This window comes from Nyctibius grandis, chromosome 9 (genome assembly GCF_013368605.1).
Source record: "Nyctibius grandis isolate bNycGra1 chromosome 9, bNycGra1.pri, whole genome shotgun sequence".
Classification (NCBI taxonomy): Eukaryota; Metazoa; Chordata; class Aves; order Nyctibiiformes; family Nyctibiidae; genus Nyctibius; species Nyctibius grandis.
Genome location: NC_090666.1, coordinates 34823945 through 34847035, shown reverse-complemented (window position 1 = coordinate 34847035; position 23091 = coordinate 34823945). Strand labels below are relative to the sequence as shown.

Here is a 23091-nt window from a genome sequence, read left to right as displayed (position 1 = left end):
ACTTGTCAGAAAGGCCTGAACCCTAGCAAGCATACACGCCACTCTTGGAGGTAAGGCTTCTCACAGTGTCCCACCTTAGCACATATAGTTGTATTATTAAATTATACAAGGCCATTTTCCTTTCTTCATTTTCCTCCTCTGATATGACAGTGCAGAAATTACTGTAACGCATTTAATATTTTAAAAGGCTTTGCTATCCTACATTACTTCACTTCTTAGAGACCTTCCCTGTGTCTATATTCATTAATTGATTCTCCTCTTTGTACCTAGAAGATGGGTCTCTCTTCACTACAACCTTTCTCCCTCTTCCTCAGTTTCACATTACCTAAGTATGTAATTTTTTTGTCAGCTGGAGTAATTTGCTGTCCATGTTTAAATATTAGCCTTAGTTTAGTCTTTTGATACTGCCCCAGTCAGAAGGCATGGAGTACAAGAAATGTTTGAACACATTTTGGAACAGAAATGATAGCACTTCGGATTTGAATGGTGAAGACGATGACCAGACTTCACTATAAATACACCGTGAGAGGGGACAGTGCGGCCTGAGCTTTACCTGTGTGAGCTCTCAATCTGTGTCCTAAAAAGGATCTCCACAGGTAAACCTTTATACAAAACTGTGAGAGCTTCCTAGGAATATGACACTTAATATGTAAGCCAGACTTGAAAGATTTTTCTGTCCTCTTTTTTTGTTGTTTTAGTTTCAATAATGATGGTGTTGCAATATGTGACTATTGCAAGCAGGATGTAATTTATTCATAGCATTCCTAGTAAGAAGTAAAACTAACATGAGTAATTTGAGAAAAATGTTGGCATCATGTCTGAAAGTGACTTCATTGTAATGTTGGTCTCCTCTGTGGAGCTCTTTCAAAGGTATTAATACTTTTAACACAAAGATATTATTACTTCTATATGAACATTTAGACAGAAATTTTACCACAAGGCAAGAGGAGAGTTTCCACATGAAATATGAAGTGTTCTTCATGTTGTTATAGCATTTTTTCTATTAAAGCTGTCAAAATGACTTAGTAGTTTAGCATTTCTGGTTGAAATGTATTCTGTCTAATAATCTACTTTTAAAATATTTCTATTCTAAATACTTACCAGCCCTTCACACATTATCTGTGATGTACTTGTACCTTTTCCTGGAAGGGCGAGAGACCCATTCCTCTTTGCTATAACTGGCTGTATGAGACTGTCCCCTTTAACAGCTGCTGGCAATTGCCCCTCTGGGTAGCCTCTGGCAATGTACACCCTGTGCAGAAACCACCATGATTTAACTGTTTATGTCCCTTTGATCTGCTGTCTCTTACCACTAGCAATATGAGATTTATAAAAGAAAGCAGGAGCTTTGAAGCCAATGGTTTGACTCATTGTCTTACCAGCAGCACTTGAATAACTCTGTCTTGATAGGCCCTCAATTGTGTTATTATCAAGTTAGTTTTTCCCAGAAACCCCACTGAACTTTAAACATTATAGTATGTAAGCAAGTTGTCTACTTCTGCTATGTATATAATTAGATGTATATGTACATATAGTATAGAGACATGGTAGTAGATATGTTTATGTCTATTTAGAGAAAATAAATCAAATTAGAATATTCTTCTTCGTGTCTTTGTACCTCCTACAGCAATCATAATATTATTATAATTTGTCTCTATTTCTGTCACGCTTATCACTTTGCAGAAGAGGCTGGTACCTTGCATGACCAAACACTTTATCATAAGCTGTAATATAAAAAAACTTTACAGTTCGGGGCATACTTACTGATATATGTGTGATTCTTCTCACTGAAGCAACACTTTCGATGTTAATCATCATGGACTTGGAAAATGGAAGTGATTCTTGTCTAAAAGGGAAATTTTATAGAAGGGAAATTCAACTGTTGCACAAAGTACAGTTACTAATCTTCAGACCTTTGTGGGCTTCTTGCAGCATCAACCAGCAAGGATTTAGGACACGCTAAATTCTTGGTGTGCGTTAACAGGGAACTAATAACGGAAACGGAATCAGTGGAACGATGTTTCAGATGGTTCTGTTACTGAATGACCTCCAAAATAACAGCCTCTGAAACCCCTCTTGCATGATAACAGCAAATTCTGATGTCTCCGTTCATGTGTGATCCTCCTTTGTCTGTTCTCTTCGGAGTAGATACTGAAAGATTCCTGGTGCAGATAATATAAACTAAAGACTTGCCAACATATATGTCTATATCAAGGTTTGTGCTTTACAACTGTATCCATTTCCATCTAACTGGAACTAGCCTGACACTGTCCAGAAGTAGGTCCTTCATGTGCCAAGTAGAGATACGGTAACTGTAGATGTGAAGCTATAGTAAGTCTAGTGGATGTCACCCTATGTTTCTTTCTGACAGTAGTTTACATTTAAAAGAAGACTTTCTCTTAGTACAGTAATAAATATCATATGATATGTGTATATCTCTGCATTCCATGTAAAATAACTGTGGTGCCTGTACAATCATTTTGACGATAACTAAATACAGGAAAAAGTGATTTGTTTTCCTAATGTATGTCCTTGGGTTTTTTTGTTTGGTTTGGTTTTTTTTAAATCCTTTTGTTAAACAATAATGTAGATTTTTCTGATTAGGACCTTTTCTGTGCAGTTGTTGTACAGGTTAAGTGTCTAGTTAAATTAATAGATGAGTATGTGTGTCCTTCGTACCACATTCAATTTCTTTCAGTAATAAAGATATCAGTGTTTACAGGATTGAAAGACTGTGACTATCATAATGGTAGTCTGTATTTAATCCAGTATTTGTTTTTGTAATTCTTATGCTTTCTCTTTTTGTCACAGGTTTTTCATTATTCTTATACAGCTTCGTATGTGATTTATAACATACACACAAGGTAGGTCACATTTTTTTTTTTAATAAGATGTCACTGTCAGTGGTTCTGCACATAAGGTGATGCCAGTGTGTTCAAGTAAAAATGTTTACATTTTTTCAAGGGAAGTTTGGGAGTTAAACCCTCCAGAAGTAGAGGATTCAGTTTTACAGTATGCAGCCTGGGGTGTCCAAGGACAGCAACTGGTAAGAACAGTCATTAAAAATGCTATAGTTTAATAATGTATTTACATCAGGCAGACTGAAGTAAAAACAAAAATTAAAAGCCCTAAGATAGGTTTTGTTATATATTTCTGCATGATGCTAGTATGGTCCTGTTATAGCTTTTAGGGGATCTATTTATTTATTTTTATTAAGGACATGTAAACATATTTTTCCAGTCTAATCCCAATAAGCACGTTGTACAATTTTTGAAAGAATCACATCGTCATCTAAATATGCACTCAAGTAATTTTCAGAATAACCGTCTTTATGACTACTAATATGAGAGAAGGAAAGTTGACGAAGTTTTCAAGGTCAAGATCAATGAAAATTGTGGGCAAAAGCAAAAGCTTAACATCCAAAAGTGGATGTGATGGATTTAATGAAAAGTGGTGTTTCATTTCAGTATGAAAATTACTGCCAGGGTCAGTTGTGCTACACTGAATTCATAATAATAAAACCAGAAATTCTTGTTTCGTATATTGTTTTTTACTGAAAGTTTTACCATTTTTTATGACCATAAATCATCCATGATCATCATGACCAATCTCAATATGAGAAGAAAAAAATTGTTGTTTTAGAACACAGTGGTTTAGAAGCAGTGGTTTTAAACTGACCTGTGTTGGTTGTTGAAGGCAAGAGACTTATAAAAGCTTCAACTCTCTGAATAAGAAATTTGGATGATCCTTGTTACAGTGTTCTAATAAGCTCATTAATGCCCACAGCCATAATCCCAAAGCCTCTTTGCACGTCTGGCTTGTTCATGCACAGAGGCTATAAGTTGAATGTCTAGAGAATATACCCCGTTGCTTGTATCATTCATCAAGATGGTGAGAATGTAGAAAACGTTTCTGGTTAGAATGTGTATTGCATTAAGCAAGTGGAGGCAGGAAGGAAAAAGTAATTGGAACATGCATGGTATGTTTTGATTAACCACATTCATTTATTAATAATCACAGAATCACAGAATCACAGAATGTTAGGGATTGGAAGGGACCTCGAAAGATCATCTAGTCCAATCCCCCTGCCGGAGCAGGATTGCCTAGACCATATAACACAGGAACGCGTCCAGGCAGGTTTTGAATGTCTCCAGAGAAGGAGACTCCACAACCTCTCTGGGCAGCCTGTACCAGTGTTCGGTCACCCTCATCGTGAAGAAGTTTTTCCTCATATTTAAGTGGAACCTCCTGTGTTCCAGCTTGCACCCATTGCCCCTTGTCCTGTCAAGGGATGTCACTGAGAAGAGCCTGGCTCCATCCTCATGACACTTGCTCTTTACATATTTATAAACATTAATGAGGTCACCCCTCAGTCTCCTCTTCTCTAAGCATAATGAGAGCATGGTGACAGGATTGATGGTGAGAAATGTGTAGGTTATTTACCAGGCGGTATTGTGGAATGTGGCAAGCTGTGTAGATTGTAGCAGAAAGGTGATGCATTTGCAAAACTGAACAGAATTTAAAAATATTTTAAATTAAATTGCAGTTTGTAAGATTTGTCTGTGCTATACCTCTGATTAGTAATTTAAAGTACAACTAAAATTACATGCAGTGATTGTTGAGAAGTGAATTTTTTGTTTTCCTGTGATGTATCTTAAGAACAGGGGCAGACTTTCTATCATAAACTTCAGAAAAGTAGTAAATCAGAATAATGCTATCTTTATCAGTTTTGTCTAGATTGTCATTCTAGAAATATGCATAAATACTTTCAGATATGGACACAGGTGTCTTAGAACTGCAAAAAAATAGGTGGTCGTTTTAGGTACAACCTTAACCATCCAAATTTGAAAACGTTGGCATAATTCATACTTCAGTGAGGATAACATTAGTCATCTTTGTTAATGTCCCTAGTAAAGTTAATGTCATGCTTTAAAAATATCTGCTCTACTGTGGGCTTTATGGTGCCATATGGTCTGCAGAATTAGGAAATAATTTTGATTAAAACACAAGATCTTCCATGCACTCTGAATGATACCAAGTGCTGTCATAGATGTGCACCTGCAATGACAGTATATTGAAGGTTGCTTCCATAAGAATTGCCAATAAGGAGGATGTCCTCTTGAAGCTGTTTATGTGGTAAAAGGAGGTTTCTGAAGTGACAGAAGTGCCTTGCCACATTACCCTCCCACTTCAGCAGCAAGCCAAAAATATAGAAGGAGCATGAATGAATAAAGCCTATTGTGAATAAGGGTTGTTGCTACTGTCGGAAGGAACAGCTGCCTCTAGCAGAAACAGGTCAGTAGACGTCATTCCAGCAGAACAGGTTAAGCAGGAAAAAGATGTGTGACTGAGAACGCATTGCCATAATGGTTCTCAGTTATAAAATCTGTCATTAGAACAAACACTTTATCTGTGAGTTTTGAATAAAGATAGTACAGGAAACAATCAGCAGTGAAACTGGGTAAAGAGGAAGTCATTTGCAGTCTACAACTACCTGAAGGGAGGTTGTAGTGAAGTGGGAGTTGGCCTCTTCTCCCGGGCAACTAGCGATAGGACAAGAGGACACAGCCTCAAGCTTCGCCAGGGGAGGTTCAGGTTGGACATTAGGAAGAATTTCTTTACAGAAAGGGTTATTAGAGATTGGAATGGGCTGCCCAGGGAGGTGGTGGAGTCACCATCTCTGGATGTGTTTAAGAAAAGACTGGACATGGCACTTAGTGCCATGGTCTAGTTGACATGGTGGTGTCAGGGCAAGGGTTGGATTTGATGATCCCTGAGGTCTCTTCCAACCTGATTGATTCTGTGATTCTGTAGAGGGAGGGATCTAAAGCATGGTAATTCGTCAGCAGTAGCTATCAATAGCACGTGTCTGGGTTCAAACAAAGATGCAGTCTCACAGATCCATGTTGCCAAACACACTACGATTGGTTTATCAAAATCCCTTCCTAAACAATACTTACGTGTCTTCTCCATATAATAAGGAAATAGTAATGATTCATGACAAGTAAAACAAGCAGTGGAATACATACTCTAAACAAAATAGTCATAGTGTATGAACCTGAGTAATCTCCCAAGAGCCATTCATTACAACTGAAGAACAAGTGAGAACAAATTAACTTTATATACAAGAATTTCATCTGGAAAGACCCATGACACATACCCCATGGCCATCACATAAACAAAGTATATGTAGATCTCTAAAATGAAGAGGAATAGCACCCTTCCAGGTGCAAAAAAGAATAGCAATACTATAGCCCTGACTGGTCAGCAGAATTAGCACAAGATGTGAAACACAAGGCGCAGATATGTCTGACTGAGCCAAAGATCCTAACTTTATGCTATAACTATTTGCAAGGTCCTAGATTAAATCCAAATAATGGGGGATAACACATGAACTTGGATCAACTATTTTCAATAAATAGGGTATAGTGTAAAATAAGATGTTTCCAGTCCTTAGTTCTGCAGAAGACCTGAGTAACAATGTAGCCTACACAGGAATCTTGATTTGAATTCTTCAAATGAGGGAGAGTCAAGAGTTTCAAACAGATAATATAAGATGAAGAGAAAAAAAATACAAATTAAATGTTTGAGCAGGAAGATTTGTATGAAGCCAGGAACTGCTTATTGCACAGAGGAGGGAATATGGCTGCAGTGAAATCAAGCATGCAGTAATACTTGACATCCTTGTGAAAATCATGCATCAGTCTAAGTTGTCTACTGTTACGAATAATTTCTTGGGCTGTCTAATGGGACAGCAGGCCACATGTGGCTGGTGAAGAACAACAGAGTTAGGTTTATCTCAGATACCAGATGACTTGGCCATAATACCATTGTTTTGAAGCTACCACGGTGGTTGCAAGTTATTTCAGTTTCTTGCTATTTACCTAGATTAGAGGATTTTGTAGATTAAGAGAAGAGCGCAGAGAAATATCTGCTGTTTGAGTCGTGACATTTTGGTGGTGAAATTGAAAATGTTTGCCGTTGGGAAGAAGAAACTTTTATCTAATGAATTAATGTATTTTAAGGTCACATAGCTGTTATTTCTGAGAACTCTTTTCAAGGTCACACTCTTTAAATTGCTGGTTTTTAACTGTGTTAGAACTGGCCCAGATCTAAAATACCATTTCTTGTGTCTTAGTATGTTAGGGAGCTGTTTATGTATTTACTAAATATTTCTCATATTTGCTCATATTTTATTAAAATTTTGAAAGAGACCAATGGATTATCTCTCTACCTCGCCTCTACAGAATAAATTACTGCAACAATAAATATTTCCAGGGAAAACAAACCAGCACAACTAGATACCTAATCGGTTTCGTCAACATTTTTCTGCCTCCAGTTTAATTGATTAGAGACCTCATTGCATGTATCTGAGAACCAGATATCCCATACGCGGTAGGAAGGCTTTATTGAGGAGGAGAATGCTTTGGGGGGTTTTAAAGGGCCTCTGGTGTTGAAATACCCAATTTTTGTCTAATGTTCTCTCTTCTTTGGCCTTATCTTCTCCAATAGTTTGTAGCAAAGATTTTCACATTTCTGTGCTGGACCTGGCTTTTATCTGACACAGGGGAGACAACCCTTTCTGTCTGGATCTATCTATGTAGATGTATCGCAGTAGAAGCCTGAACATAAAAACTGACCTCTGGTCTCCAGGGTATGCACAGTTTTCCATGAAAGATGTAGTGTTCCTCTGCAGTGCTTCTTGCAATACAGATAGTTCTGATGAGTTATTGGATAGATTACTTCAAGTAGCTCCCAGTAAAGTGTGGTTAGAAGTTGTTCAGTTTGACATAGCTTTTTCTTAAAAGTTTTAGATGAAGTTTCTTCTGCCTGGGTGGTAACGTTGTTTATCTTCTATGAAACTTTTTAACTTTATTCTATAAATATATATCCATGTAAGTCACTTTGCCTTTGTATTTATAATAGGTATTTTATGTTATTTATTGCACTGAGCTTATTTTTCTTTTGATGTATGAAGTGTTTTTGAGGGGAGATTGAGTTATTTATGCTGATCCATTCAAATATATAACGATCGATTGGCATACATATGAATGTCTGTGCATAAATAAATGCATATTTTAACAAAGCAGAAATCAAGAAAATAGCAAAGCTATCCAGACTACTAAAAAGATCATTCTGTGGAAGCTTGATGGCTTGCTTTGTCAAAATTTGATGCCATCAACAAAACATATGATTATCAAATGGTAGGACTGAAGGTGAGCTTTTACTCTGCTTTAATGTAATTTAGGTCATCGTTGTGTAGAATTAGCTATTATCCTGTATACACAAAGAACAGTTTGTTTACTATAGCTGACCTGTGGAATCAGGATACTCTCATCAATTTTTAGAAAATATTTTAAATATTAGAAAACAAGAAATTGCCCTCTTCTTCCAGAAAATTGGAAGAGGGTACTCACAGATTACAGGGCTTAGAAGCTGAAACTTTTACAAAAAGACTGAAAAAAAAATCCAGTGAAAAAGGACCTCACCTGATATTAAAACTACCTAAAACCAAGCACACAAACAGAAACCCAGAAACAAACCAGAACAAAATCTGCTTTAATTGTTATTAATAAATGTACCAGTTCAAGAACTCTCTACCCCTCTGCTTTGTTGATCAGTCACCTTTATCCTGATTGTCTTGTTTGGAGGTTCATTTTGCCTTCCCCCCCCATCAACACCTATTGCCCACCAAAAATGCAAGTATCTATCAGACTGATAATTACTGTATTAACATGACATTTCCTTACAATTGCCTCCTCTTCAAAGTTTTTGCCTTTTTCTATGGCTTTCAAATACTGTTTTAGACAATAGAAATATTGCAGCAGAAAAGTTCTTTGATGTTCTGTTATTTGCTAAGTACCCAGATAAGCACTAGACTAATTTTAGTAAATGAGAAATTAGCAGGACTATGCTAGACGAATACCTTGCTCAAGAGATCCTTTAACAGCCATTAGTTGCTGAAAGCTTCATTTACTACTTGCTCTATCCAGGTTCAAAGTACAACTACTATAAGAATTGGTAACTTACCTTTCTGTAAAATATTGGCCATGTGTTTTGGTTTTGCATAATTAATGCTGTGGGTACTTGGCACCCCCTTCTGGCAAAAACACTTCCATTTGCAAATGAAGAAGAAAAGATCTCTCAGGGTTCATGAGCCAAGTAGAAGCTTAATTAATGCTAATGAAGTAAGTCCTAAATAAATATATTTCATCTGCTGGGTTTATTTTCAAAATCTTTTGCTCTTTTGACTTGCTGTATTTTTATATGAGTAACTTAAAATCACATATGGAAATGTCAAGGCTTTATTTCATCTTTCCTTTTAATCATGATGCTAATGAGGCAAATGGCAGTAAAACTGAGAGGAAAATGTCTGCTTGAATTTATTCTGAAAACCAGAATAAACAAGAACATTTTAATATGACATTAACCTCAGGTATGATTTCTTATTTAAATGTGTGAGGGGCTCGTTACAGAACTTCTATACTTCAAAGCATATTTGGAGATCCTTTGTCCTGCTGAGGATGTTTCTATAAAGAAAGGGAACCTGTATGGTTGAGCATTGCTCACCTAGTTGAGTCTTTAAGGGATTTGACCATAATTCTAACAAATGCTGAAGGCAATGAGAAATCAAGGAGGCTACTAAAGCTTTTTTTATTTTCTCTTCCACGTGTTTTCATTATGTTTCTAGATTCCAGCTGGGAAACGTACTGTGTCAGAGGCTGAGAATTTGAACCAAAAAGTGAAGATTTTTCCAGAAAAAAGGCACACAAAAAGATAGAGTTAATAGCAACTTTTGACCAGCGGCTAAAGTTAGATTGTGTATGATTTTGCAAGACTGGGCATTCTGGTATTTTTTTTGTGTTAGATGAAATGTGCTAAATGGTCAGATCCTGTTATGAAATGACATGAAAGCCACTTAGCATACTTGCAGAAGCTTTCTTCTGCTTTATATTTGATACAAGAACTGCTCTTTATCGAGGTCATGGTGAGCATGGGAAATATAATATTTTTCTTCACATAAGAATTGGAGTTACCTAAAAGTCTTAAATAAAACTGTATTCCTCCTAAGCTGCTGCTACACATTGCACTTCATCTTGGATTTCTCAAACTAGCGTTATAAAATGTAAATGTTTTTTGCCTTTCTAAGTAATTCAATTCAAACTACTCTTCAAAGAAAAAATTAAATTATTAGTTTCTCTGAAGGTATTCTATTGAACTAATTTCCATTTTCAATTATTAATTTCTAGGTGCCCACTCCACTTAAATATAGATGAAGTTGGAGGAGAAGATAAGCATTAAATGCACATTCTCTAGTTTCAAAAGTGATAATACAAAAGGAGTTTTCTCCATCTTAGAAAAGGGGAAAGGAGAACGCAGCCAGAACACACAAGTGGTTCTGGAAAACAGGGAAAAATACATTTTTACATATCAAGGTTGGATATATTCAGTTAAAGTTTTGTGAGCTCTAGAAAGTAGGAACATTTATAAATGGAAGCAAGGCTAAGTTGAGCATAGCAGAAGTTACTTCATCATTTTATTTAGTGAAATGTAATGAATGTGTCCTGGTGTCAAAGGTAACTTAAAAATATTAACTATTAAGAATTAGATATTGCCAGCCCTTTGTGAGCATAGCTACTTGGCTGTATCTGAAAGAAGTGAAGAAATAATGAGCAAATCCTATGTTTTATAGGAGCATTATTCCTCTACTACTGTTTTTCATGTGGAACAATAAAAGGCCCAGCATCTTTATAGTGAGTAAATTGAGAAGGAGGATAAAAGATGTTTCCTTTCCCCTTTCCCTGATTGTTACTCTATTATCACTACTCTAGCATGCAGCTAATATTTGAATCAGCATGTAAACCATGCCCACAGGTAGTGCACTTTTCTATCCAGTGTCATATCAATAACTCTTTTGTAATCAAATATATTGGAAATTTGACATATCTTTGTGCTAGCAATCGAATTATTTTTTCACATAGATATTTGTGTGTGTGTATATATCTACACATAGTCTCTCATAAAGACACATGCAAACAAGTATAGACACACAAGTTTGATAGGAGACCCACATGTTTGATATTGGACACCCACAAGGCTATGGGCCCGGATGGGATTCACCCCAGAGTATTGAAGGAACTGGCAAATGAACTTGCCAAACCACTCTCTATTATCTACCGGCAGTCCTGGTTAACTGGAGAAGTTCCAGCTGACTGGAAATTAGCAAATGTAAAGCCCGTCTACAAGAAGGGTCGGAAGGACGATCCAGGGAACTATAGGCCTGTCAGCCTGACCTCGGTGCCAGGCAAGGTGAAGGAACAGATCATCCTGAGTTCCATTACACAGCACATGCAGGACAATCAGGGCATTGGGGCCAGCCAACATGGATTCATGAAAGGCAGGTCCTGCTTGACCAACCTGATCTCCTAAGAACAAGTGACCCGCTTAGTAGATGAGGGCAGGGCTGTGGATGTAGTCTATCTAGACTTCAGTAAGGCATTCGACACTGTCTCCCACAGCATCCTCCTAGACAAACTGGCTGCGCGGGGCTTGGATGGGTGGACTCTTCGATGGGTTAAAAAGTGGCTGGATGGCCGAGCCCAGAGAGTGGTGGTGAATGGGGCAAAGTCCAACTGGCGGCCGGTCACTAGCGGTGTTCCCCAGGGCTCAGTTCTGGGGCCGGTGCTGTTCAATATCTTTCTAGATGATCTAGATGTAGGGATTGAATGCACCCTCAGCAAATTTGCAGATGACACCAAGCTGGGTGGGAGTGTCGATCTGCTGGAGGGTAGGAAGGCCCTACAGAGGGATCTGGGCAGGTTAGATAGATGGGCCGAGACCAATGGCGTGAGGTTCAACAAGAACAAGTGCCGGGTCTTACACTTTGGCCACAACAACCCCATGCAGAGCTACAGGCTGGGGGAAGAGTGGTTAGAAAGCGGCCCGGCAGAAAGAGACCTGGGGGTGCTGATCGACAGCCGGCTAAACATGAGCCAGCAGTGTGCCCAGGTGGCCAAGAAGGCCAATGGCATCCTGGCCTCTATTAGGAATAGTGTAGCCAGCCGGTCTAAGGAAGTAATTGTCCCTCTGTACTCGGCACTGGTGAGGCCGCACCTTGAATCCTGTGTCCAGTTCTGGGCCTCGCACTTCAAGAAAGATGTTGAGGTGTTGGAGCGAGTGCAGAGGAGGGCGACCAAACTGGTGAAGGGTCTGGAGGGTCTGACCTACGAGGAACGGCTGAGGGAGCTGGGGTTGTTTAGCCTGGAGAAGAGGAGGCTCAGAGGTGACCTTATTGCAGTCTACAACTACCTGAAGGGAGGTTGTAGTAAGTGGGAGTCGGCCTCTTCTCCCAGGCAACTAGCAACAGGACAAGAGAACGTAGCCTCAAGCTTCGCCAGGGGAGGTTCAGGTTGGACATCAGGAAGAATTTCTTCTCCGAAAGGGTTATTAGACATTGGAATGGGCTGCCCAGGGAGGTGGTGGAGTCACCATCTCTGGATGTGTTTAAGAAAAGACTGGACATGGCACTTAGTGCCATGGTCTAGTTGACATGGTGGTGTCAGGGCAAGGGTTGGACTCGATGATCCCAGAGGTCTCTTCCAACCTGATTGATTCTGTGATTCTGTGAGCAATCATCAGGACTTTTCTGGGCAGCAGCCTGCAGGGAGCAATGAAAATACACCCCTGTCATCTTGACTATCATGTTGTTCAACATGTGTATGTGTAACAAAGCATATCTGAATATTCACACTTCCGTCTGTTAGCTGATATTAACTGCAAGTCCAATGGCTTGTAAAATAGGACTGCTGTGCTTCTTGTGTGAAAATTGCATAGCTTTATGTAATGCAGAAACAAGAAAATTATACTTCAGAATTCTACATTTCTTTAGGATTAGCCACCCATAAAAACTAAATGCACAGTCAATGAGAAGAGAGGTCAAAATCTGATTGAACCTTTTCCTAATCAGAATTAGGAAAGATTAGGTAACAAGTTTTATTATGGACGGTATTTTCAGATAAGTCCAAAATCCTGCCCAAAACCATTGCAGGGTTACCTGTGTCTATGGATCATATAATCGCTTATTCACTTCATACTTGATATAAAAAAAAAAGATGCGATATACAACAGGATGGGGTAGAAAATTTGCTCATATTCATCTTTTGGTAAAGTCATGTAATATAAATGTCAGTTTTATCTATGAGATAAGACGACCAGATATATTCTTTTCTCTATTACCTCCTTACCACCTAGGGAAAAGGAAGGGGAAAATTCACGATGGTAAAGCACCAAAATGTCAAAACAGAAGAGTTTGAAGAACTGACATTTCTAATGCCTTTGCGGTTCAGGTTCTAAGCCAGAGGTGGTTTTAGCCAATGGTAAACACAAATCTTATTTACCTTTTGTAAAATTTTTGCAGAAGACTTGCAGAAGACTTCTGAGTCTCTGTGATGGTACCAGTGCCTACAGAGTTCAGCTAGGAGCAAGCTAAAGGGAAAAAAACAGCTTGGCAGCAAAACCCCCTGAACTCTAGCTGTATGGCAGGGTTCCTCTGGCTCTTCTGTTGATAGGTTCTGCTTGCTGTATAATAACATTTTATTTTCTCATTTGGCACATAGCATCCATCAAAAATATAGTCATGTTTCTGTCAGTGGAAGTAGCAGTGACTCCTCTCTTCAGCAGGGTTGAATCTCCTTTTTTCCTTATGATATGTGTCCTTGAAAGTTAGTTCATTTGTTCTAGTGGTCAAGATAGGACATCGTGGCCCAGTTCAGATCAATGGGCTCTTCACGTCAGTCAACTAGGATTATACCCATAGTATATGGGTAAAGATGGAGTAGACGGTCCTTGTTATTATTTAAAAAAAAAAACAAAACACCCCAGATTACGACCACACAGCTTTAGTGTGTCATAGGCTCTTGTAGGCTCTTTCTCTCTATTTTCACAGAATCACACAGAATCACAGAATGTTAGGGATTGGAAGGGACCTCGAAAGATCATCTAGTCCAATCCCCCTGCCGGGGCAGGATTGCCTAGACCATATCACACAGGAACGCGTCCAGGCGGGTTTTGAATGTCTCCAGAGAAGGAGACTCCACAACCTCTCTGGGCAGCCTGTTCCAGTGTTCAGTCACCCTCACCGTAAAGAAGTTTTTCCTCAAATTTAAGTGGAACCTCCTGTGCTCCAGCTTGCACCCATTGCCCCTTGTCCTGTCAAGGGATGTCACTGAGAAGAGCCTGGCTCCATCCTCTTGACACTTGCCCTTTACATATTTATAAACATTAATGAGGTCACCCCTCAGTCTCCTCTTCTCTAAGCTAAAGAGACCCAGCTCCCTCAGCCTCTCCTCATAAGGGAGATGTTCCACTCCCTTAATCATCTTTGTGGCTCTGCGCTGGACTCTCTCTAGCAGTTCCCTGTCCTTCTTGAACTGAGGGGCCCAGAACTGGACACAATACTCCAGATGCGGCCTCACCAGGGCAGAGTAGAGGGGGAGGAGAACCTCTCTTGACCTGCTGACCACACCCCTTCTAATACACCCCAGGATGCCATTGGCCTTCTTGGCCACAAGGTCACACTGCTGGCTCATGGTCATCCTGTTGTCCACTAGGACCCCCAGGTCCCTTTCCCCTACGCTGGTCTCCAACAGCTCTGTCCCCAACTTGTACTGGTACATGGGGTTGTTCTTGCCCAGATGCAGGACTCTACACTTGCCCTTGTTATATTTCATTAAATTTCTCCCCGCCCAACTCTCCAGCCTGTCCAGGTCTCTCTGAATGGCTGCGCAGCCTTCCGGCACATCAGCCACTCCTCCCAGTTTTGTGTCATCAGCGAACTTGCTGACAGCGCACTCTAATCCCTCATCCAAGTCATTAATGAATATATTGAATAGAACTGGTCCCAGAACCGACCCTTGCGGAACTCCGCTAGACACAGACCTCCAACTGGACTCTGTCCCGCTGACCACTACTCTCTGGCTTCTTTCCTTCAGCCAGTTCACAATCCACCTCACTACCCGATCATCCAGACCACACTTCCCCAGTTTAGCTGCGAGGATGCTGTGGGAGACCGTGTCAAACGCTTTACTGAAATCGAGATAGACCACATCCACAGCTTTACCATCATCTATCCACCGGGTAACATCCTCATAAAAGGCTATCAAGTTGGTTGAGCAAGACTTCCCGTTGGTGAAGCCATGCTGAGTGCCCCTAATGATCCCCCTATCCTTGATGTGCCTAGAGACAGCACCAAGAACAAGTTGCTCCATCACCTTTCCGGGGATGGAGGTGAGGCTGACCGGTCTATAGTTACCCGGGTCCTCCTTCCTGCCCTTTTTGAAGACTGGAGTGACATTCGCTTTCCTCCAGTCCTCAGGCACCTCTCCCGTTGCCCACGACTTAGCAAAGATGATGGAGAGTGGCCTAGCGATGACTTCCGCCAGCTCCCTCAGCACCCGCGGGTGCATCCCATCAGGGCCCATGGATTTATGGACATCCAGGTTGCTTAATTGGTCCCTGACCCAGCCCTCATCAACCAAGACAGATTCCTCCTCTATCCTGACTTCTTCTGAGGCCTCAGGGGTCCGGGGCTCCTCAGGACAGCCTCCAACAGTATAGACAGAGGCAAAGAAGGCATTCAGTAACTCCGCCTTCTTTTTATCCTCTGTCTCCAGGACCCCCACCTCATTCATCAGTGGGCCTACATTGCCTCTAGTGTTGGTTTTACCTGCAATGTATTTGAAGAAGCCCTTTCTGTTGTCCTTGACCTCTCTTGCAAGGTTTAATTCCAAGGAGGCCTTAGCTTTCCTACTTGCCTCCCTACATCCTCTGACAACAGACTTATACTCCTCCCAAGTGGCCAGCCCCTCCTTCCACGATCTGTACACCCTCTTCTTCCACTTGAGTTTGCCCAGCAGTTCCCTGTTCAACCATGCAGGTCTCCTGGTACCCTTCCTTGACTTCCTACCTGTTGGGATGCTCTGATCTTGAGCTCGGAAGAAGCAGTCCTTGAATGCTAACCAACTATCTTGGGCCCCCTTACCTTCTAGTACCCTGTCCCATGGGATTTCCCCTAGCAATTGCCTGAAAAGGCCAAAGTTGGCCCTCCTGAAGTTCAGGGTTGTGATTCTGCTAGCTATTCTGTTCCTGCCACATGAGATCCTGAACTCTACCATCTCATGGTCGCTACAACCAAGGCTGCCCTCAACCTTCACCTCTTCAACCAGACCCTCCTTGTTAGTGAGGATCAGATCCAGCAGCGCTCCTCTCCTAGTTGGCTCATCCACCATTTGCATCAGAAAGTTATCATCAACGCACTGGAGGAACCTCCTGGACTGGGGATGGCTGGCTGAGTAGGCCTTCCAGCAAATATCAGGGTAGTTGAAATCCCCCACAACAACCAGGCCCTGTAATTGCGAGACTGCTCTCAGCTGCCTGTAGAAGGCCTCATCACCCTCCTCATCCTGATCAGGTGGCCTGTAATAGACACCCACAACAGTATCACCCCTGCCAGCCTGCCCCTTAATTCGCACCCACAAACTCTCAACTCGCTCCTGATCCGCCCCTGGACAGAACTCAATACATTCTAGCTGCTCACTCACATAAAGAGCAACTCCACCACCTCTCCTTAGCGGCCTGTCTTTCCTGAACAGGACATAGCCATCCATGACCACATTCCAGTCATGCGAGGCGTCCCACCAAGTCTCTGTAATTGCCACTAGATCATAGCCCCCCGTCCGAACACGGATTTCTAACTCCTCCTGCTTATTCCCCATGCTGCGTGCATTGGTGTACAGGCATTTCAGGGAGCGAGCTGGGCACACCGATTTCATCCCAGATTCACCCCCTGATTTCACCCCAGGGGGATGGGGGGCCTCCTGGTCTACCTCAACACTAGAGCATTGTCCCAGTGGTGCAAGCCCAGCTACCACCCCATCCCCCTTTGAATCTAGTTTAAAGCTCTCCGAATGAGCCCTGCTAATTCCTGTCCCAGAACCCTTTTGCCCCTACGACATAAACCTTTCCCATGTATCACTGTCACGCCTGGTTTCTTATAAAACCAGCCATTATCAAAGAACCCAAAGCCCTGCCTGTAGCACCAGTCTCGTAGCCAGGCGTTAATAGAGAGAATCCTACTATTGCATCCCACGTCATCACCTGAAAATGGAAATAGGGAGGAGAAAACAACTTGTGCTCCAGACTCTTTCACCAACCGCCCTAGGGCCTTGTAGTCTTTCTTCATCCCCCTCAGACTACGGGATGCAGCTTCTTCCCCACCTGTCTGGAAGATCAGCAGGGGGTAGTAGTCTGTGGCCTTCACCAGGTTGGGGAGTTTCCTGGTGATATCCCTGATTCGGGCTCCAGGCAGGCTGCAGACCTCCCTGTGATGGGGGTCAGCTCTGCATATTGGGCCCTCAGATCCCTTTAGGAAGGAGTCTCCAACCACTAAAACTCTCCTCTTCTTCCTTGTGGAGGAGGTAGCTATAGGCCTGTCAGGTTTTTCTGACTGTGGTGGGACCTCTGATATAGGTTGCCTCTCCACCACATCCCCATTGGACCGGCTGTATTCCACTAGGGCTTCATATCTATTGCTCAGAGGCACCTGTGGAGGCAAGGTAGGCAAGGAGGGCACTCGCCTTTTGCCACGGCCATAGACTTGCCTCCACTCACTCCTCTCCTCTAGGTTATCGTTTTCCACCTGAGAGGGGCAGAGTACAGTGGTCCCTCGATCCTGGGAGCTCTCCGACAGGTGCTCCCATTTTTGTTGCAGGGAGGGCAGAGCCTGGCTCCACCAGTCTATCTCCATTTCAGCCTCCCGAATGCTCCTAAGCCTTTCTACTTCGGCTTGAAGCCTTTCAACCTGGCTTTGCAGTTGTGCCGCTCGGCCAAGCAGATCATCTACTTGCTCACAGCGCACACAGCCCCCTGACACCACAGAGACGGTGTAGCATTCCCTGCAGCCTGCAACCTGCACCATCGCCTCCTTCCGTGGGAGCTCTGTCTGGGTTCCCACATCCATTTTGGTCTTCTTCCACCGGGTAGATACCATTGTTCTTTCACTGAGCTGGGAAATACCTGTTGGTGGCACCCCTGGTTCACAGCTCCTTGGCACCTTCCTCGCCTTGTGCACTGGGAGGGAGTCAGTGCCCTCCCCAACGAGCTGCAAACTGCTGCAGCCTCTCCTGCCCTGGGACACACCCAGTCACTGCAGATTCACACAGGCACTGCTGAGTCTCCCTCTCCCTCTTCCCTCTGGCCAGGGACTAGTCCCTGCCCTCCAGGAGGCTCTTTATCAACGATAACAGGGGGTGGAGCGTTTAAATCGCCCGCGGTGCCTCCGCGGTGCCTCCGGCTACGCCCCCTCCTCTCCTGATTCGTTGCCGGGAACCTCTGGGTCCGGGTCCGGGGTCAGAGGGAAGCAGCTCAGGGCTGATGCTCGCGGGGGGCTCAAGGGGGGCCCAGAGTACGAAAAACCGCCCGGTTAAGCCCGATGTTGCCCTCGCCCCCGCACTAACCTCGAGTCGCTGCCGCCGCTTTCGCTGCTGCCGCCGCTTTCGCTGCTGCCGCCGCTGTCAGCTGTTTGTTCTGGTTTCACCGCGTTTAAATCGCCCGCGTTTAAATTTTAGCCAAGTCCTTCTTGAAAAAGAGACATTAAATTCCATCATCACCAACCCATAAATGTCCTTGCATGGTTTTTCTTTGCCTGCAATGGGGTTATGACTTCCCCGCTGTGTTTGCACTCAAGGATCAGAGCAGATTAAACTCCTGCTGCACTGTGTTAAAGTGACTTAGGCTTCCATGCTGACTCAGCCTGAGCCAGACAGTGAAATGCAGAGGGCTGCTTGTGGAGGTGTAGTTGTGGGGAGTGTATATTCACTGACAGCTTCAAGGCCAGGACAGCCCTGGAGAATAAGGATTAATAAATCAGCTTATTGTACAGTATTGTTGATTTGTAAGAGAAAATGAAGCATTGATTGGCAGGGAGGAAAGAAGGCTGAAGGACCTGGAATCAGCCAACACTTAAAACTCTCACTTTTGTGGAAGCAAACTGGTATTAGAAAGGTCTGTTTTAAGCTGGTGGAAGCAGCATTAATGAGGAAAACAGAAACCTTTGCAGATCAAAGTATTTATCACTTTAGTTGGGGCTAGGGTGTAGTGAAGAAGTAGTACACTAATAGTATTCATGTGCTTATATAAATGTCATGTATATGAGCAGGGCTTGATCAGTAGTGACTAATAGGGATTACTTGGTCATAGAGCTAGTATTGCAGAACACTGCACGTTTTTACTTCACTGTTTATGGCAGATGCCAGTGCGTTTACAGAAACAGAAGTTTTGTGTGGAAAGAAAGCAAACAGTTATTTTCAAGTGTTGCTTCACAGACTGAACTGTCCCAAACAACAAAAATGCTATTATAAGAGTTAGTCACAATTTTCTCATTCCTATTTGTCACATTCCTAACGAGATATTTTAAGACAAACTGGCTTTCTTGCATTGAATGCCCTGTCTGTGTGAAGTGGTAAATGGCCGTTGAGTCTCTACAGGTAGATGTCATCCACTAAAATGTTGCCCCATCGTAAAGACAACTGTGCACTGTGTGAACAGTGTGCACAGTGGGGAGACAAAGGCATGTGTACCATGTGACAAGATAGGCTGGGTGAGCAGTAGTAGCTGAGAGGACACATCTCAGTGTTAAACCCTGCTTGGGTTTCTCATGTAGAAGATGCTCACAGGCATCCTGGTCTACTTCAACATTTGAATAATGTACAAAGTTCTTGGGGTTCATCTATTACCGTAAGAATAGTAGAAAATGTAAATACGACTTTATAGCACAGCATTTTCAGTTCTGTCTTTTTTTACTTTGGTCCTTGCTGTTAGGACACTACTTTCTTACATATTGTCAAAGAAAACAGAGAAAATTCCTCCTCCGGCACCCAGTCCAGACAGTTATCTTAGATATTTTCCTGTCTCCCATCATTGCCTTTTTTTCTTCCAGAGTAACTAGGTTGAAAGTTGTTCATTTTAGCTTCTGTTACAGATTGATCAGTCTGGGTGTAATTGAATGCTTGATATCAGTGTGAGATGAGCCTTCGAAATACCAGAGATAATTTTAAAAGATTTTACATTACGGGAAGATTATTATTTTATTATAAGTCTGTAGGAGCAACCCAGGCACCTAAGAGTGACATTTCTGTCCACGCTCTTCCATGCTGGTTCATTAGTCAGAAGCTATCAGTAAATGCAAGGAGCAAGGAGTGTGAGTTCCTGAGCATACACTGTTTATAGTTACCTATAACTGTGCAAGTCTGTTATACACATCACTTGCACGGACGAAGACCAAAGGACTGAGCAGTCCAGTCCCTCAAAGACATTTTGCACAGTCCTGAAGGCAGTGTAGTTCTTCAGGCAGCTCCACGGGGAGGAAGCAGTAGATCCAGACTATTAGCTTGGGGGCAAGGCAGTCTTACTGTAATCTTCTGTGCAATCACAAAGATTTATAAAGTATCTTTTTGCATAGGTCATAGTTCATATACTATATGTGATTTTGTTTGTATAACATATAGGACAATGTTTGCACTCATGAGTAAGTTATCATAGGATTAGGCAGAGTGTGAATTTAGTGAACGTCATGATCCAATATCATTGGAAAGGCAACATAATTAATGTGTGCCTAAACAAAAGAGGCCAATGCTTCCTCACTTTTATTGGAAATCAAGGACATAAACATCAGAGTTATCATGGAGTTGCTGATACTCTGTGAGTTCACGGCCTGGTTTATTCCATGACATTAGTAACTAATCTCATAGCTGCATTATGAGTGCATCCTTGCTATTGTTTACAGTACATTTATAAACTACCTAAATAGCAATTAAATATAATAGCCTTGTAGATTGTTTGCAGTTATTCAGAAACGATTATGCTAACACATTACTGTGATGCAGTGGCATTAATCTAGACAGCAGAAAAGTGGTGCTTCAGTGTTCTAGTCTGTTGTTCATGCTATGTGTGGCAACTTGATGACTGCAAAACTAAAATTAATATATTGTAACTGATAAAAAATAAAAAAGGCAGTATATGATGTTGGGATGTATGTGTTTTGAGGTCTCCATGTTTCATACTGATCAACAACTACTTTCTCTCTGCCTTAAGTACAGCACATAATCTGAAGGTCTGAAAGCTTGCCCTGTGAAAATTCATGCCTAGGTCAATCACAATCTTTAGAAAGTTGGTACCTTTAAGAGTGAATATAGTTATTATTGATTACAATTATCATAATTTTGTTATTATCTATTATTTATTTTCTGCCTCATTTGCAATTGATGATTTTGAAACATAGATCATATAAGGGTAGATTTTTGTCTACTGCCATGCTTTGCTGCGGTAGCTGGTGGTGCCTGCTGTGCCCAGTATCTGCATAATTTAGTGCTCTGTGGTGCGCATGGAACGATGGGGTAAGAGCTGGAGTAAGTCAGTATAGATTGACCTGCAAAAGAAAAAAATCTGCAGAGAGGAGATCAGAGCCATTCTGCACTACTGGAGACTTGCAAAGCAGCCGTATTGCAAACTGTATCGGACATTTTAGCCTGCAATCCCTGTCCCTGGGAGTTCACAATCTAAATAGACTACAGATACAATGTAGGGGAAACGGATATAACATAAAGGTGCTGTGCAATACAATTCCATAAAACTTTCCTTCAAATTATCATCCTGTAACATACGTGATCTGTATAGAAAATTTGTAAGATGTGGAAAAAAAAGAATTTTGGAAAAAGTCTGTGTAATTGTAATTGACAAAGTCACTAATGAATAATCTAACCATCCAAAATTCACACTTATAAAAGCTTTATAAGCCACTTTCCTGTGTTTTATATTATCCAAAATAAAGCAAATCTCTTTGGTTTTGGAAATCACTGCAGGACCTGTAAGAAAGACATCAGTAGACTAATCAGTCACACCAGTGAAGTCTCAGTTCATTACCATGGAGCTTCTTCCACAGCTTGTTACCATGGGCAAGAAAGGCAGATACTGAGTACCTTTTACCTTGCTACTTTGCCAATATGTGCAAAGTACCCCTTAGAAATCTGGTTTGTCCATGTGATTTTGTATACAACGGATCTCACTTTCACATGTATGGAACAGTAAATCGACACCTAACTTGGAAACACCCATATATAGTGCATTGCCACAGGAAGATTGGTGGTGTACCCATCATCCTTACCATGCATGCAGCCTATGAGCAGCTTGAGTGACCCCTGTGCCAGCACTTTATTCAGCAGAGTTATTTTGAAGATGAGTGTTGAGTCTCAAGCTGTAGGTAGAAACAAGCCAAATGGCATCACAACCACAGTTCATCACAGAACACAGGAAAAGCCACTGCTTTCCTGCAATCAAATAGAGACCTGAAGGATTCCTGTGGCTCACTGCAGCATGTGCCCTGTAGCTGTTGGCCGTAGAGGAGCTTTGATACGGAACAGGAGGTTTGGATTGCCATCATGAAACTTCTAACTGGGTATAATAAACAACAGTTCCTATATAAAGTTGTATGTCCAGTTCGTCTGGATGATGTTAGAAAGTGTTTTCTTCCCTAAATGAGTATTTTTGTTTCCTGTGAGAGGGGAAAAAAGAAAATAGCACTAGTACTGTTGTTGCATTGACACATAATCTTAAGCACACCTTGTTCTTCAGTAGGAAGCTGCTTCAACTAAATGAGATTTTGGCAAGGGAAAAGGGCAGAAAGGGGTACTCATCTTCTGTAGCAGTGGATGTAATAATGGTCTGGCAATCCCAATTTAAGTCTGTAAGTCCCAGGAGTATAGTAAGTGAAATCATAGATGACAAGAAAATGTTTGTTCAGTTTGGACTTGAGAAAGAGAACAGACTTTACACTGTGACTACAAATAACGTAATCAGTGGCTCTATTAGAAAAAAAGTGTCTATCAGAGCTTTGGAGGATGATGAACAGCAGTAGAGAAGATGCCAAGAAAGGTATTTATTTGTAATGGTAATGCATTGACAAATACTATGGCTGATTTGCAGTATTTTTTAAATTGGTGAAAACTAATAGTAGGTTTCTGAAATGGAGCTATTTCTATA

General features: G+C 41.6%; 1 protein-coding gene across 1 annotated transcript in view; it reads left to right on the top strand.

Moving 5' to 3' along the window:
* DPP10 (dipeptidyl peptidase like 10) overlaps positions 1-23091 on the top strand; it is a 304433-nt gene that overhangs the window by 215651 nt on the left and 65691 nt on the right. The window contains exons 6-7 of the mRNA XM_068407227.1: positions 2812-2864; positions 2965-3046. Coding sequence (XP_068263328.1) covers positions 2812-2864; positions 2965-3046 — 135 coding nt within the window. The remainder of the gene's footprint in view (positions 1-2811; positions 2865-2964; positions 3047-23091) is intronic.